The following is a 16656-nucleotide window of genomic DNA, read 5'->3' as shown; positions in this document are numbered from 1 at the left end:
GAGTAGCACATTAACTGATTTTGAAAAGTTTCTTTTATCACTGTGGCAGTTGTTCCTGTTAAATTTTCATTACTTTTTATGTTCTTACAAATCAAGCCTTTATTTATATTCATGAAAAATATTTATATAAAGGATTTAATGACTGCTGACCAACAATTTACTTATTGATGGTATTTTTATCCACAAAATACCTTTCTCTTTTCTGAAAAGATTTTGTTTTGCTTGTTTGTTTGAGTTACAGGAGTCATTTTATGCATACATAGTATTTTATCCACAGTAATTAATTTATTTGTGTTTTATCCATAGTTGGATCTTTTTGCTTGGGAGGTATTTTGCAAACGAGACATTATCTGTGGATGGGAAAGACTGATTTTATATATTGGGTATACTTTTATTTGAACCTCCAAATACACCTTTAATAGTGAACGAATCCATTTCCTAGCTGTGTTATAAAATTCATTTGAGTGTCATCTAAATTCCCTAACTATTTTGGTGAAAACACCCTCTAAAAACTTAACAGGAAACATCCAAGGTCATTTTTTGGTGGTTGCTTAGTGCTGACTGGCTACTGGGTTCATTTTTTTTTTTTTTTTTTTTTTTTTTTTGTCTCTGTCCTTATGGTGCACAGGTAATACTAATGCCCTGCCTCTTCTCATACCAAGATGCTTATCAAAAGCATTCATCAAAACTTTCTCTTACCCAGATCACTATTGCACTTTTCTTTGCTCTTAAAATTTTGCTTAGTATTATAAACATCACCTCATAGGACAATATGTTCTGCTGTAAAAACCACTTTATTTTCAAAGGAAAGTAAGCGTCAGCTTTGAAAGCTTTCATGCTCATCCTGGTGAGATGATGAGGAAGGTTTGGAGATATTGGTGTTAGTTCGAGAAAACACCTTTGACAGAGCTGAAGATACCTTCGCCAGCATTTTAGATCCTTGTTTGGAAATACTGGGCTTGGCAGTTTCTGTGGACAAAGCAGAAAAATAATACGGCTATTTATTAGACATTCTAAAGAGAGAAGTTATACTACAGCATTGATGATTCAGATAGAATTCAGAAAGAGACATTTTAAAATACTTTATGGGATTTAAAAACACATAGACTCTTGATTTGATCCTTCTAACACTCTTGTGAGGGAGATAGGAAGAACGACATCTCCTGAGGACACTTTCTCAAATACGCATCTATTATTAGATTCCCTTTATCTTGTTCAAGACCTGTGGGTGGCTAGTATCATAGGTTAATGACATACGTGAAACTCATCCCTAGAGAGATTAGTGAACCCCTGTGCCCCTGTGTTTGTCTGTTGATAGTTCTTTTCATAGCAAAGCTATAGACTAACTTTGGCCATTACCCAATGTGGGGCTCATTCTGCAATGCAGCGGCTACAATATGGAAGCACCTTATGGAGGAAAGCAAGGATCCATCCTTAAGGAGGATCAAAGTCAGAAGATCTGTTTTTGAGCTCTGAGAGCTCTCCATTTGTTGGCTTTGTAAACTCAGGCAATTGTTACCTCCATTTTCTCTTTTGTAAATTAGGGCTTTATGATTGACAGAGGGAGATTAGTATGGTGTAAGGGATGTAGACAAGTTTTGTTTGGTCCACAAAAATATTTCACAAAAGCTTTGAATTATTTGATAAAATTTAAAAGTCGGGGATTTTCACATAAAACTTTCATCTCCAGCTTGTTTTGAAAAATGCCAAGAGTTGAACTGGAGATCTAGCAACAACCCAGTTTGTCAGTGACTGGACCTGAGTAGCCGCTCCCTCCTATAGAGGGGGCATGCCATCTCCAGTGCACCAGAGACCCCTACTCAACCTACCTCCGCTCTTGTTTATATTACTTGTCTGGCTCCGGTGAGCATTTGAATGTATGAATCATGGTCATACTGAATGAGCTTAAGCTTTGAAGTTGGGCAGATCTGTGTTTGAACCTCAGCTCTGCAGCTTATTAGCTGTGCGGTGACCTTGAGTAACCTACTCTCACTTTTCTCTTCAATGACTTTCACTTTCCTCTTCAATAAAATGGAGATAAATCTGGTACCTAACAAATGTTAGTTCCATTACTTATTACTGTGGTTTGAGGTTAAAGTAAAAGAGCTTCATAATAAGCTGTAATTTACTATACACACATACATGTACATAATATTATTTCAATCTCATATGGATAATAGATGTCAATTTTGCAAGGCAGGAGCCAGTTATTCCAAGAGGAATGTTAAAGGATATGTATTTTGTACCTGAAATGACTTCTTTTGAGGAATACCCACTGCCATGAATATTCTTGTTTCCTTCAAAGATGGTGATAAACTGCCAAGGCAAAGCAAAGTACATACTTAATGTTTTATTGGACACAACACACTAAAGATACTTGGAAATCCCTCCAAAGATGTAGTACAGCCATGTATGTTTATGTAGAACCTTACATGAATAGTGTTTTCTGTTCTCTGAAATCTCAGGACTATTCTCAGAGACTTGGGCTCAAAATTTTTTGCCAATTATGGCACCTAGGATTTACCCTTGTCATTGATGTGGGCCTCAGCCCATCATTAAATGATGACCAGGCATCTTACCTCACAAAAAATGCCAGCTCTGTCTGCCCCCTCCATCTTTTGGGTAAATTGAAATAAGTAACAAATGATATAAATTATTTTCTAATACTAGAGATAATGGTAAGTGGGGAAAGAAAATGGCTGTGCACTATGTAACTGCAATCTCCTGTTATGGAAATCTTAAGCATTTTGGGGTCTGGAGCAATAAAGTGGTTCTGTGGACCGACCTAGTAAGGTAGGGAACATGGCTCAGAAACTAGCTTTATTCTCTAGCCTATTATCACCTCTTTGAATGCAGAAGCAGTAATCTTCTCTGGAAGGCATAAAATAGACTGGGATAGGTTGCTGGACTTCATTGTATATATTTTATGATACTAGCTATTAAATAAGGAAATCAACGAAGAGAAATAAAAGAAGGCCTAAATATATGGAACATAAAATATGCATAGATTATGGAAAGACCACCAGATATTAAGAGGAGTTTTATCATAGTTTCTCCAAGAGGACTTCAGCAATTTATAAATTAATATATTTCAAAACAGGATACCTAAGGAATAAAACTGAGGCTATAAAGCACTGATTCTCAGTATTGGCTGCACAATAATTATCTGTGGACATTTTTGAAAAGAAAATATGAATCCCTGGGTCCCACACCTCTAATAGAATTTAAATCTCTGTGGGTGAGGCAGATATTGATATCTTTTTTTTTTAAATGCCCACATGTGTGAGACTGACTAGAGAATCTCTAATCTAAAAGCAGAAGGCAGATGCTACCAAGTGTCTGAAATGAGTAAATACACATACGTTCTGCGGCAAACATCTGTCTTTACATTAGATTTAGGAGTATTTGCCATTTCTTTATGGAACACTGTTATAATCACCTCCCAAAACCTTGGCTGCATTGATTAGTAGGGGATCCTCTTTTTTGATAATCCTCAGACTTTCTTTTTTTTCCAGTATCTCTAACACTTGGCATTTCTTTCCTCTGGAGATGGTTGTTTGTTTGTTTGCTCAAGTAGGTAACGCACTTAGATTCAGACCACACATCCTACCCTTGCCTTCTACGGCTGTGTTTCCAATGTAAATTCAATTTCTAAAGTCTTGGCAATACTTTTTTGTATATCTGTGTGCACCATTATTAAAGCTATAGTTTAAGATCTCAAAGACTTTTTTTTTTGATATAACTTCAGATCAGTTCCATACATTCACAGCTCAGGAGAGACTTTTCAGACAGATTTGTAGGGGATCCTGTTTTGATGATTCCCCTCTGACTTTTTTTTTTTCCTCTTCAGTATCTCTCTCTCTCAGAAGTCTCCTTTTCTGGCTCTTTGGCTAGAATGCTGTGGCTGCCCTCCCTCTGTGCCATCTCCCACGGCTCATAACTGCATCATGCTTAGAGTGAAACGACAAAAGGAAGCAGAGAAAAAAAAGTAGCAGGTCTCCTTCTAATATTCTTCAGGTTACTGGAGACCTTTTCCTAATTCTCCTGGTCAGAGGGACGTGTTTTCTCTGAGTTTCAAGCACCTCAGCAGCCTCTGCTGCCATTGCTGAGTAGCTTCATGTCTGAAACTTGCCTGGAGGCAGAGCCAAGTGGGGGTGCGTGTGGAACGTGAGCTTCCTCTAATTCCCACTCCACAAAAACTTCTTCCTAATTCTGGTGAGAGGGCAATGGTTTCTCCTGAAGGTTTTTTCTGCCTGTTCTTTCTATATAATTCCAGGATTTGAAGTGCTCTGAGTCTAAACCAGGAGATGGCAGGGGGAGCAGCAGGAAACTCATGGTGATTCTTTGAGTTTTTATTTCTCTCCTCAAACCCCTGCTATTATTTATTTTTCAGCAGCCTCGTAGTTCTCCAAAATGTTTAGCCAAAAAGAGAGAAACAGCGGGGGTGGGCACCCAGGGGGCTCAGTGGTTGAGCGTCTTGGCTCAGGTCCCAGAGGTCCTGGGATCAAGTCCTTCATCAGGCTCCCTGTAGGGAGCCTGCTTCTCCCTCTGCCTGTGTCTCCGCCTCTTTCTGTTTCTCTCATGAATAAATAAATAAAATCTTTAAAAGGGAGAGAGAGAGAGAGAGACGGGGTGGAATGTGCTTACTTCACTTTACATTGAACTGAATTGGAAACACCAATTTCAACCGTAGTTTCACCATGGAAAAGGTGCAAGCGAGGGGAAGGGCAGGGAGACAAAAGGGTCCAGGTTTGCCAGAGATACAGCTTAGCACAAGGAATAGTCTGTAATCAGGTCATCAGTCTAGAAATTCTCTGTCTCCGTGTTATTTCCATGTGAGTTTACTTGGAAAATACGGCCTAAGTTAAGCCTGAGGTTGTGAAATAGATGTTTACATTCATAAATGAAGATTAGGTTGAATGAGGAACTAGCCCATCATCGTCAGGGGTTGGCATGAGATAAGGATTTGTAAGATTTTGTTCTGAAAACTACTGTGATGAGAAGGGATTGGATAATTGATAGATTATGTGGTACACGGTGTTGGGGAAACTCAATTAAAAGTGGGATTCAATTGAGCCAACAAACAAAGTGATAAAAACAGAAGAGGATCTATAGCTTCAGCCCTCACTGGAAACTTCCAAAAAGGATTAAGGAAGAGGAAATCTGAGTTTATGGTGGAGAGTAGCTGACCCCTTTGGAAAGCTGCCTTTTAATAGTCCTTAGGAATACAGAAAAATAGGTGGGATCTGCACTCATGTGCTACAAGCCAGTTTCCTCTATTTTTGAAGCTTCTACTCCCTCCCTGCCTCCACCAGTTCTCACTTGGGCCTCCCTGCCCTGCACAAGTGACTCCCTGTAGGGCTTTCTTCAGAGGCTGCAGAGCTTAGGAATGGAATTGGATTTAGGGGCTAGGGAAGAACAGTGGCTTATTCTGTGCACTTAAGCAAGGAATAATTTAACTGTAAGGTGAGAATTTTAATTAGGGGATTTCTCCAGTCCCATGGACAGGCCTCAGCCAGAGAGGGGGAGATCTGAGCAGGAGGAAATTGGGAATAGGGATGCGCCTCTGACATTCCTCATGTCTACCACCTAAGCCCTGATTTGACCTTGAAAACTGGGCTCATAGTCAGCTGGACCTCCTGTATGCCAATTATTATATATTTTTTATTTTATTATTTTATTTTATTTTATTTTTTTATTTTATTATTTTATATTTTATTTATTTTTTATTTTATTTTATTTTACTATTTTATTTATTTTTTTTTTTAAGATTTATTTATGTATTTATTCATGAGAGACACAGAGAGAGGGGGAGAGAGAAACAGGCAGAGACACAGGCAGAGGGAGAAGCAGGCTCCATGCAGGGAGCCCGATGTGGGACTCGATCCTGGGTCTCCAGGATCACAGCCAGGACTGAAGGCACGCTAAACCGCTGAGCCACCAAGACATCCTGCGATTACAGTTTATTGAAGAATATTTACCTTAAGACTGTTTGAATTCTCTGGCCTTTGCTCCTGAGAATTTCCTGTTGGGGGTGAGGGGAGGAAGGAAAAATATTATTTTTCTTTTGGAGGCATAATATTGAGACATACCTGGTCTTATTATTTTTCGTCAGAGAGTTCTAGAATTCAGGCAGGTAGAAGAAATTATTGTTAGTTTCAGTGTACAGACCACGGGAACAAAACTGAAATGGGAGAGATCCCCAGAATTCTGAGGCGTGTCTTAGACTTTCCTTCTGGAATTATGAAAGATGACATGACTTGGTAGGAGAGGCAGCCTCTGTAACTTAGTAGCCACATATCTTTGCACAACTATCCAATCTCTACAGGCCTATTTGCTTACATGTAAATTGAGGGATTACCTTATAGATGATTCCTAGAGGCCTCCCAGCTCTAATGCTCTTTGATTCTACATAGCTAATTAAAAGCAGATAATTGGAACAAACAGGAAAGTGTGGTCTTATGAAATTCTTTCATTGAGAACCAAGAGACTTTTGAGATACTATCAAGAGGAAGTGCTGCAGAACCAAGAGCTGCCTGAGTTCCAGGGGAGGTTACTATGCCTGTTAAACAAATTTAGCTGAAGGAGTAAGAGATGATGTGAACATTTCACAAAGACTCACCACTAGGGAAGCAGAAAATCTGAGTTTGAGTCTTAGCTTCACTGCTTAGAGCTGTGTGGACACTGGCAAATTGAATCTAACTTATTTGACTCTGTTTCCTCATTATGTAGAATGTGAATGAGACCATCTTCCCTGCTTGTCTCACAAAAAGGATGCAAGGAGATATCTTACATATAAAAATTGTGTATTTTATAGACATGCAATCGTCAAGGGCCAACACAAGTGGTCATTCTCTGCGTTATCCTTTAGGTCAATGTAGGCTTTGGGAAGAAAAGTAGTAGTAAAACCTCAATGAACCCAAATACGAGAGGGAACTGATTATTGCACTTATCTGACAGTATTGGTAAAATTTTATTGCTGATAATCTTTCTAAACTGCCCATCTCCATATTGCACATAATTGAACTGATGTTTACTTTTAAATGACTGAGGGTGTTGGGTTTACTTCCAGAGCTATCATTCCATGTCATACAAGCTTTTAATTTTCCAGGCTAAATGGCTGTCCACATCCCAGGATACACTATGTTTTAATGAGAAGTCACAGAAAAATTCCTGTTAATTGAGGAACTCAGATATTCAGATTTAAGTTGTCTATCTATAGGAAACTATATAACTTTCCAGCTCTAACCTCTCCATGAAACTCCAATCTTAAACATCCTATTGCTTCAGATGTGACACCCCAACTTGAATATCTAATGGGTACCTCAATCCCAAAACAACCAAAAGAGAATTCTTGTGCCTCTCATAAGTTATTCCCATTGTTTCTCTCATTTTACTAAATGGTCTTCCTACTATGTGCCTATTTTAGGTTCTTGGTGTCCCAGAGGAGATGGGGTAACATGATGGTTTCTTTCTGACTCTGGCAGCCTAATGATTCCATCCTACAGCTATGATAAGTGATTGTTGTGACGTCATCTGATTATGGTGTGTTGATGGAATTCAGGCATATTTATTGCTATCCTAGGAATCATCTTAATAAAAAAAAAATCATTTTACTTCCAAGCTGAGAGAATATGTTTTTGAAGCAATTCCTTGAGTGGGTTGTCTGTTTGAAATAGCCAATGGTAAACATTTGGTTTGATTTTGAGGCCACTTTGCAATAAACATGACATTCTCCCTCTTGTATGTACGATCACTGTTAGAACCACATTGATTCTCTGAGGTTTCAAAAAATAGAGAACCAAAAAGTTCTCGTGAATGTTCTAAGGAGTAGGTATTGATAGATTTTTTTTTAAAGTTAAATCCATACTAGTCAGATATTAATGTGAGAAAATAAATTTAGCTCAAAAACTCTCCCTCCACACACATACTTTTTCTTTTTTTTTTGTACATTTTGGTAGGGCTAAGTACAAAGGAAGGGTAAGAAATCATTAAATCCTAGTATAATGGATAAAAGCTATTGTGTGATGCATTCTTGTTTTATGAATATCTTTCACATGAGCATGGTAAATGTGAATTCATAATGTCACCATTTGCTTGGTCAAAATCATTAATAAAATCTTGATAACAATTCGGCAAAAGCAAATGAGTTGGCTCATTTTAAAACCTGAGTGATGTAGTACTGGATTATTTTCCAAAAAAACAGGTAAATTCACAGGAAAAGAGAAAGTATCAACCCCAGGTTTGATCACTAAAAATTCATCAAAGCAGTAAACAAACAAAGGCAGTAACTAAAGAGTTCATTAAAGCAGTAGAGCAGTCTCCTTTCGAATGCTTTCTAATTTAAGAAAAGTAGTAAATCCAACCTTCTAATAATTTGTCGCTTGAATCTGTGGTGAAATCTTCAGTCTCACTAAAACAAAAGAAAGAGAACATTTCATTTTCTGTGTCTTAATTGAACGTGAAGAAATTACTGGTTAATCAAATGAACAACCTGTCAGTTATTCTTCATATGGAAGAAAACCTGAAATAATTTATCACAGAGTTTCCAAACCAAGTGAAATCACTTTTCAATTGACTTTTTCCCCCACTTTGAAAATCTTGGTTAAATATACATAGCACGAAATTTGCCACCTAATGATGTTTAAGTGTACAGTTCTGTGCTTGGATACATTCTCATTATTATGCAGCCATCAGCACGATCCATTGTCCAGAACTTTTTCATCCTCCTCCACTGACACTCTGAACCCATTAAATATTAACACCATATCACCCTCTCTTTCTATTCCCAGTGACCACTATTTTGGTTTCTGCCTCTATGACTTGACTGAGGCATCTCATATAAGAGGGATCATGTACTACTAGTCCTTTTGTGCCTGACTTATTTCATTTAGCTTAATGTCTTCAAGGTTCCTATGCGACGCATGTACCAAAATTTCCTTTTTAAGGCTTAACAATATTCTATTGAATGAGTACTCCACATTGTGCCTAACCATTCATCTATCAGTGACTCTTGACTTGCTCCCGTGATTTGCCTGCTGTTAATGATGCTGCTTATGAATACGAGTGTACAAATATCTGAGTGACTCTTTCCAACACATTGGGGGTATATATCCAGAAGTGTGATTGCTGGGTCATATGATAATTCTATTTTTTGATAAACTGTCATACTGTTCCCACAGCAACTGCACCATTTTTATTTTTTAATTTTTTTAAAAGATTTTATTTATTTATTCATGAGACACACAAAGACACAGACAGGGAGAAGCAGGCTCCATGCAGGGAGCCTGATGTGGGACTTGATCCCGGGACTCCAGGATCACACCCTGAGCCAAAGGTAGATGCCCAACTGCTGAGCCACCCAGACGTCCCCCCTTTTTTTTAAGATTTTATTTATAACTTCACCATTTTTAATTACCTAACAGCAATGTACAAGGATTCCAATTTCCTCCCTTTCTTGCCAACACTTGTCATTTTCTGTTTCTGTTTGATTTTGTTTTCTATTTTGACAACAGATACCCTAATGGGTGTGAAACAGTATCTTATTGTGACTTTGATTTGCATTTTCCTAATGATTAGTGGTGTTGAATATCTTTTCATATACTTATTGCCCATTTGTATATCTTCTTTGAAGAAATATCTATTCAAGTCCTTTGCTCAATTTTTAATCAAGTTGTTTGATTTGTTGTTGTTGTTATTGAGTTACAGGAGTTCTTTATATATAGTAACCCTTATTAGATAGATGATTTGCAAGAGTTTTCTCCCATTCTGAGTTGACTTTTCACTCTATCCTTTGGAGCTAAAAGATTTTAATTTTGGTGGAGTCCAGTTTATGTAATTTTGTTGTTGTTGCTTGTGCTTTCAGTGTCATATCCAATAAATTATTGCCAAATCCAATGTCATGAAGCTTTTTCCTGTGTGTGTGTTGGTTGTTTTTTGTTTGTTTTTTAGAGAGAGAGAGAGAGAGAACATGTGCACTAGCAGGGGGCAGGGGAGGGGCAGAGAGGGAGAAAGCAAATCCCAAGTGGCTTTCCCACTGACCGCAGAGCTCAATCTCCCAACACTGAGATCATGACCTGAGCAGAAATCAAGAGTCAGGTGCTTAACTAACTGAGCCACCCATATGCTCCTTCTCCCCATGTTTTCTTATAAGAGGTCTATAGCTTTACTTGGATCTTTGATCCACTTTGAGTTAATTTTTATATCTGGTATAAGGTAAGGGTCTAACTTCAGTGTGTGTGTGTGTGTGTGTGTGTGTGTGTAGTTATTAGTTTTCCCAACACCATTGTTGAGAATATCCTTTTCCCATTAAATGGCCTTGGCATGCTTATCAAAAATCATTTGGTCTTATATGAAAAATCTATGTATAGGCCTTTTATTTTATTCCATTGCTTTATATATCTGTCTTTATGCCAGGACCATGCTGTTTTCATTACCATGTCTTGGCAGTAGGCTTTAAAATTAGTAAATCTAACTCTGTTCTTTCTTGTCAGCATTGTTTTGCTATTAGGAGTCCCTTGAGAGACCATATCAGTTTTAGAATGAATGTTTTTCTACTTCTGCCAAAAAAAGAATGCCATCAAATATAATTCTTATAAAATACTAATACGTAGAATACTTTGTATAATTATTGACATCTTAACAATAGTAAATCTTCCAATCCATGAGTTTTTAATTACTTTTTAAAATTTGAGTATAGTTGACACACAACGTTATATTAATTTCAAGTGTACAACCTAGTGATTTGACGAGTTTATACATTATGCCATGTTTACCACAAGTGTAGCTACCATCTGCCCCCATACGACACTATCATTGATTATATTCCTTATGCTTTGCCTTTTATTTAACACTCTATCATAAAATAGGTGTTAGATGACTTTGTGCAACTGTACACTAATGTGTTTTGAGCATGTTTAAAGTAGGCTAGGCTAATCTATGGTGTTCAGTAGTTTAGGTGTATTAAATGCGTTTTTGTTTATGACATTTTCTTTTTTTTAAGATTTTATATATTTATTCATGAGAGACACAAAGAGAGGCAGAGACATAGGCAGAGTGAGACCATCTCTTTTTTCTTTAGTCCAATTGTTTGCAGAGGCTGCCTTTGCCTATTGTGGGCAGCAAGGTGTGCAGTGGTCTGCTTGCAAAGTGAGACCTTTCCCCATTGCCGCTGGAACTGAGGTCCTGCAAGATACTCAGGGGTCAGGTGATATGGTATTGACTGAGTTTGTGCTGGTTTTCTGGGGGAAGAGCTTGCAGTGTCAAGACTGAAGTAAGCATGACCGAGAAGGGTAAATCTGCTGATGTGTTGGGGGATGGGACTTGATCCAACCAAGTTAGGTAAGGAGTGTCAGTGTTGTACTGGTTCCCACAGGTGGCCGTTGTTTATGCTGGGGGCAGGGGAGGGACATGACACCTGACATCTCCTTTGTTCCCAGAGGGGTCTCCTCGTGATCCCTGTCTCTCTCAGGTACACTCTGACATGAGCAGATCACTCTCCTCCTGTCTGTCCCCTGCATTTTTCAAACTGCTGGTTCTAGGCTGTATCTGCATGGGCTGTTTGTCATGCCGTCTTTTTAAGGACAGGGACTCCGCTTCCTAACACCTCTGGGCTGCACCACAGCCAAGCCTGCTGATTTTTAAAATAATAGACTTTAAGTCCTGCTGGTTTTAGGAACTCATGAAATTTAGTCCCACTCACTTTCAAGGACAAATATTACAGAGATTCATCCTCCCCATTTGTGGGCTTCTCAGTATGAAAATCTATTTTCTGCCCTTCTCTATGCCATTGGCTTGCTCCCTACCAATGAAGGCCATTGTCCATTTGGCTCTTAGACCATGTTTTTACCCTTTCTACCTTTTTCAACATGGCCTCTTCCTTGCCTTTAGTTGTGGAGTTTCCCATACCAGTCTTCAGGTAATTGATTGTTATTTACACTGACATGGGTGTTACCTACTTGTGTCCATGGGACAAAATGAGCCTAGGGTCCTCCTTCTGCCATCTTCCCAGCCAAACTTCAAGAACTCCCTTCCCTCTGATCTTCTTTTAAATGTTTTATTTCCCAAGAATGCTTCCCATCGTGCTTCTTCTCAGGGTCTTCAATATTCATTGTATACTTTTGGCAATAATCTCCTGCTCTCAGGTGCATTTTGTAGTCCCCTGTGATTTTCACACACTGTGGCACCCATGAGCTTCCTTCTGTGATTTCCAGGCAGAGCTCCAAACCATGCCACTGTCTCAGTCTATTTAGGTGAGACAGAAACATTCCCTCAGGCAGCCCACGGATAGAAGCACAATACAAACAAGTTCTAATCTGCTCTTTCCATCCCAAGAGAGGGAACTGGGAATTGGGCCATTTCTTCCCAACCGTGTCTTGTCATGTTGCAGAGGGCACTAGGCAAATGCAAACAAAAATCTGGAATTTCCTACCATTTTGAATGTGGCTTTTCCTTGATTAGACATTCACTTTATTATTGCAAATACTTGCTTGGTTTTGAGAGCTCATATAAAGTTATTTTGTCAGATTGTACTTGTTTTTTGTTTGTTTGTTTTCCTGAGGAAACAAGGGCCTGCAGTTTCCTGGTCTGCCATCTTGCTCTGAATTGTCTTTTATTTGATGTTATCTGTGCCCTCTGTCTTCATCATTGATATAAACAACAGAGAGGTGCTTGTATTACTAATGCATTTTAAAGTAACTACTATGCAGGAAAAAGAGGCAATGATGGGGGTCCCCAAAATAGTGCGTCAGTGTCAGAAAGAAACAATTGCTTCATGCTGTGTGGAAAAAAATGTAACCAGGCAGATTTTTCTTCTCCTATAATTTAAAATGTTACCTCTTCTGGCTTATGAGAATATTCAGAAACGAGAAAAATTTTAAACACGTTTTAACTCTCCTAGATTTAGTTATTAGATTTCAAGTCTACAGCATGCTTTGCTCTCTCTGTCCCCTGTAATGGCCACACACTCCAGACTTTGTTTCTATAGTCGTCCAAACCTGGATTATCTTCTCATGTAAATGCTCTCTATACTTAGAGGTCCTTATCAAGATGCATTGTTTTCTAGACTTCATCTCTGAATGCTCTACCTTACACTGCCTCCTTTAATCTTTGAATTCTTCTTACAGGCAGTTATATGCACTAGAACATTTAACTACTGAAGAGAGTTGAGTAGGAACTCTTTGGGTTGATAGTGCAGATACCATTGTGCCTATGTCCCATTGAAAACAAAAATGAAAACCAAAACCAAAACACACTAGAAAATTCTTGATCCAAGACACTGTTATACTAGCAAAGATGTAGAAACCAGGTAACTAGAAATGAGGGATTATGTAGAAAAGGGGAAGGCCTCAACAAGTCTACTCAATGGGAAGCTATAGGAGGGAAGAATAAGGAGTGAGGGAAAGAAAGTCTAAGGCTGAATACTTGCCCAACCCTAATTTTACCAGGGACGCCATTCTTCCTATAAGTATAATTTTTACTCAGACTTCTATTGTTATATTGCTATAATTTCATGTACCTGGCAGATGAAATCAGATCTTCTTGGTTGTATGAGGATGAACTCATAATTCTATGTATGAAGTAATGTGTTGGTTCATTATTAAGAGTCTTGTCTTCTTTCTGGAAAAGTGAAAACCATGTGTGACATAAAGTACAGTTTGACATGTACTTTTCTCACCTTATTGGCATATTTTGCACTCTATACTATAATGAAAAAAAAAAACTTCTAGAGATTACTTAAAAGATGGATGAATCCCATAACTCTAATGAAAAGGTCTCTTTCTGATACTTTTTTTTTTTGGAAATGACTCAGGGAAGATGATATATATTATAATATTGGAGTTTGAGTAGACTTTAAATACAAATTTAAGCAGTATTCAAAGAATATAATTTTCCATTTCTTCACTTTACAAATATTTTAAATCATATCTTACTGAGTTGAAAAAGAAAAGGAACAGAGACATAACTCTGGTCAATTGAGAAGCTTTTCTGGTCAACATTCTTAATATGTCCTCTAATATATTTGTTAGGAATTCAGTGTGATTTCATGGCCATATTTTTTTTTATGAGAATATCTTTATTGTGGAATTTCTTAAAATTTTAAAATAGCTACTATTACTGGGATTATAGTTCATATAATCCATTTTGAGTTTTGCTAATATTATAATGTTTCTTTAGTTATCTATAAAGTCAGCTTTTCTGATTATGAGGCTTAAGAAAGCTATTCTGAAGACTGCATCTGGTTATGAAATAACGCACAGCTTCCCAATTGATACATCAGAATATGTGTTAAGTTACCTGTTAAGGTTATGATTGGAACAGAGTTGTATCTCTGTTCTTTTTCTCTTGTTCATCTCAGTTTTTGTGTATATCCAGGAAACCTATCAACTGGATAATCAATAGAACTGTATCACCAGGCAATATCACATCATATATACTTTTCAAAAACATGTTTTGATACCAGTTTTTGGACAGGGCCAACCTTAATGATCACTGAAATCCAGACTGTCATTTGAGGGGTGTATGATAGTAGGGACAAGAGCTACACCCCATGAGGACAGTGGAGCATATGGGCTAGTTGTAAGGGTGATATTTAAGATATTTTGATGCCCTGTTAATTTTGGGCATGTTGGCTAAGTAACTTTTAAGAAAAAGTTGGCTATGCAGCTCACCCAAAAGACACATAGCTATTAAGTGAGAGTCAGGATTCAAACTCAATCTAAATCCATATGGGTCTTTTTTACTTCCTCCAACATTGACCCAATTTCTAGGGCTATCTTACCTATATAAGTTTTCTTTACACAAATGTTCAATGGGTATTTACCAGCCAAAATACAAAAGGACTGGGATTTGTTAAATAAATGGATTTAAACCATTAACTTGCATTTCTTTTCAATGATTTCTGTCCTCTATTCTCCTTGGGCTTCTAACTACTCTAGGTCTCTTTCCATTATCTGCTGTCCTTCCATTGAGTTTCATGACTTCGTCTGTTAATGATTTCTTTTATACCATAAATATTACCAGGCTTAGGAGGAGACTAGAACAATTTTGGTATTCTTTTCTGGCTAATTAAGATACATTCTTGGACAGAATTTCTGAAGATCTCTAAACATAGATATCTGTCGCTGACAGTTATGTTTCTCATTCACCTTACTCTGTGGCTTTTTCTCCCAAGAGCCTGTTTCAGTCATGTTTCTTGAGCACATAGCCATGTCAAGCTCAGCAATAGTTCTTTTAACTTTTCTCGCCTTAGGTTCTATTATGTGATTTGAGGTTGCTTCAATACATTCAATATTTACACTGGATGTGGACTGACAACATTTGCTTAGAGACAAAAATTTTTTCAGGCTGCTTGTGCTTTCTACTGGCTTCGTGGCTTCTTTCACTTGATCTTCAAATTGTTCTAAGGATCCTTCTTGTGTAACCTCTTTCAAAACAACTTCACCTTCAGACATTAGTCCCTCTTCTGTGGCATTTACTGAATCTTCTTGATAAATATCATGAGCTACTAACCGAATGATAAGATCTTTTTTGTTCTGAACATCTTTTAAAAGCTCTACCTTGGTGATATCAGGCTTTCTTATATTCTGAAATGAATTTCTGCAAACAGCCTGGAATTGAAGGTAAAACAAGCATTAAAAACAAATGCCTCAATCACTCTTCTTGTGGTTCTATTGTAAGATAGCTATTTTAATATGATTTTTAGTTTCAGTTTAAGAAATATTATCTTCAAATGCCATTATACTTGTATATTAGCAATGTTTTAAGAAGAAGAAACATATGAAAGTTATAAAAAAAACATGCTTGCATCTAGCATTTATTTTCTATGCCAGAGATCATCTTAATGTATCAGAACTTACTCCAAATTATAGAGGAACATCTGACATTGGTTTCTTTTCTTTTTTCTTTTTTTTCTTAAGCTTTATATTTTGCTGTGTCATAATTTACTTTTTGTTTTTCATTGACCTTGAAAGTTTTGGGACAGAAATATCTATTTTTCTAAAATTCTAGATCGGCAATCATAGAGAACACCAATGTATATATATTCAACAAAAAACCAAGGTATTGTCTGATCTTGGCTTTTAAAGATGATTAATAACCAAACTTGTGAAGATTTTTGACTCCTTAATCCCCATTCTTCCACTCCCGATCCTTTGGTTATATTTTCCAAAAGAATATTCAAAACATAAATCTTAATTTTTTTTTTACCCTCCTAGTCAAGTCTTACTTTCCATTTTCAATGTCTAAAAACAGATTTAAAAAAAAGACAACTATAACTATAATTAGAATTGCTCTAATTTCTGTAGCTTTTGATGATGCCACAGAACCTCCATCCAAACTGACTTACTAATCGTAGACCTCGACATCCCTTTGTAATATGGTGAGCCAGTTTTTCAGACAATGGTGCCCTAAAAGAATATCTTCTATGGAAAAAAATATAGAAACATCTTTTTAAAGAAATTAAAACACAATTTTGATTTTCTGTGTTAGTAGAGGGAACTAGTGGTTTAGAAAGTGAGGCAGTGACTAAGAGTAAGATTTGTAACAGACAATTTTACAGATAATTAAAAAACAATTTTGAGTAATGTTATTCTAGAGGCCACACAAATTTTACCCCCAAGGGATTACTTTATATAAATGAAGACTACTAAGTAATAT

The 16656-nt window shown here is 37.2% G+C and overlaps 1 protein-coding gene across 4 annotated transcripts in view; it reads right to left on the bottom strand.

Moving 5' to 3' along the window:
* Positions 1 to 775: 775 nt before the first annotated feature.
* Positions 776 to 16656, bottom strand: part of FSIP2 (fibrous sheath interacting protein 2) — a 74854-nt gene continuing 58973 nt past the window's right edge. For 3 of the 4 annotated variants that reach the window (XM_038585055.1, XM_038585056.1, XM_038585057.1), the window contains 6 exons: positions 15147 to 15608; positions 13517 to 13617; positions 8367 to 8413; positions 5982 to 6025; positions 2247 to 2316; positions 776 to 969 (listed from right to left, as the gene is read on the bottom strand). In XM_038585055.1, the coding sequence (XP_038440983.1) occupies positions 818 to 969; positions 2247 to 2316; positions 5982 to 6025; positions 8367 to 8413; positions 13517 to 13617; positions 15147 to 15608 (876 nt within the window). In that variant the 3' untranslated portion in view covers positions 776 to 817. The remainder of the gene's footprint in view (positions 970 to 2246; positions 2317 to 5981; positions 6026 to 8366; positions 8414 to 13516; positions 13618 to 15146; positions 15609 to 16656) is intronic. The other variant, XM_038585059.1, reaches the window with a different exon arrangement.

This window comes from Canis lupus, chromosome 36 (genome assembly GCF_011100685.1).
Source record: "Canis lupus familiaris isolate Mischka breed German Shepherd chromosome 36, alternate assembly UU_Cfam_GSD_1.0, whole genome shotgun sequence".
NCBI lineage: Eukaryota > Metazoa > Chordata > Mammalia > Carnivora > Canidae > Canis > Canis lupus.
This window is presented reverse-complemented; position numbering and strand designations above follow the sequence as displayed.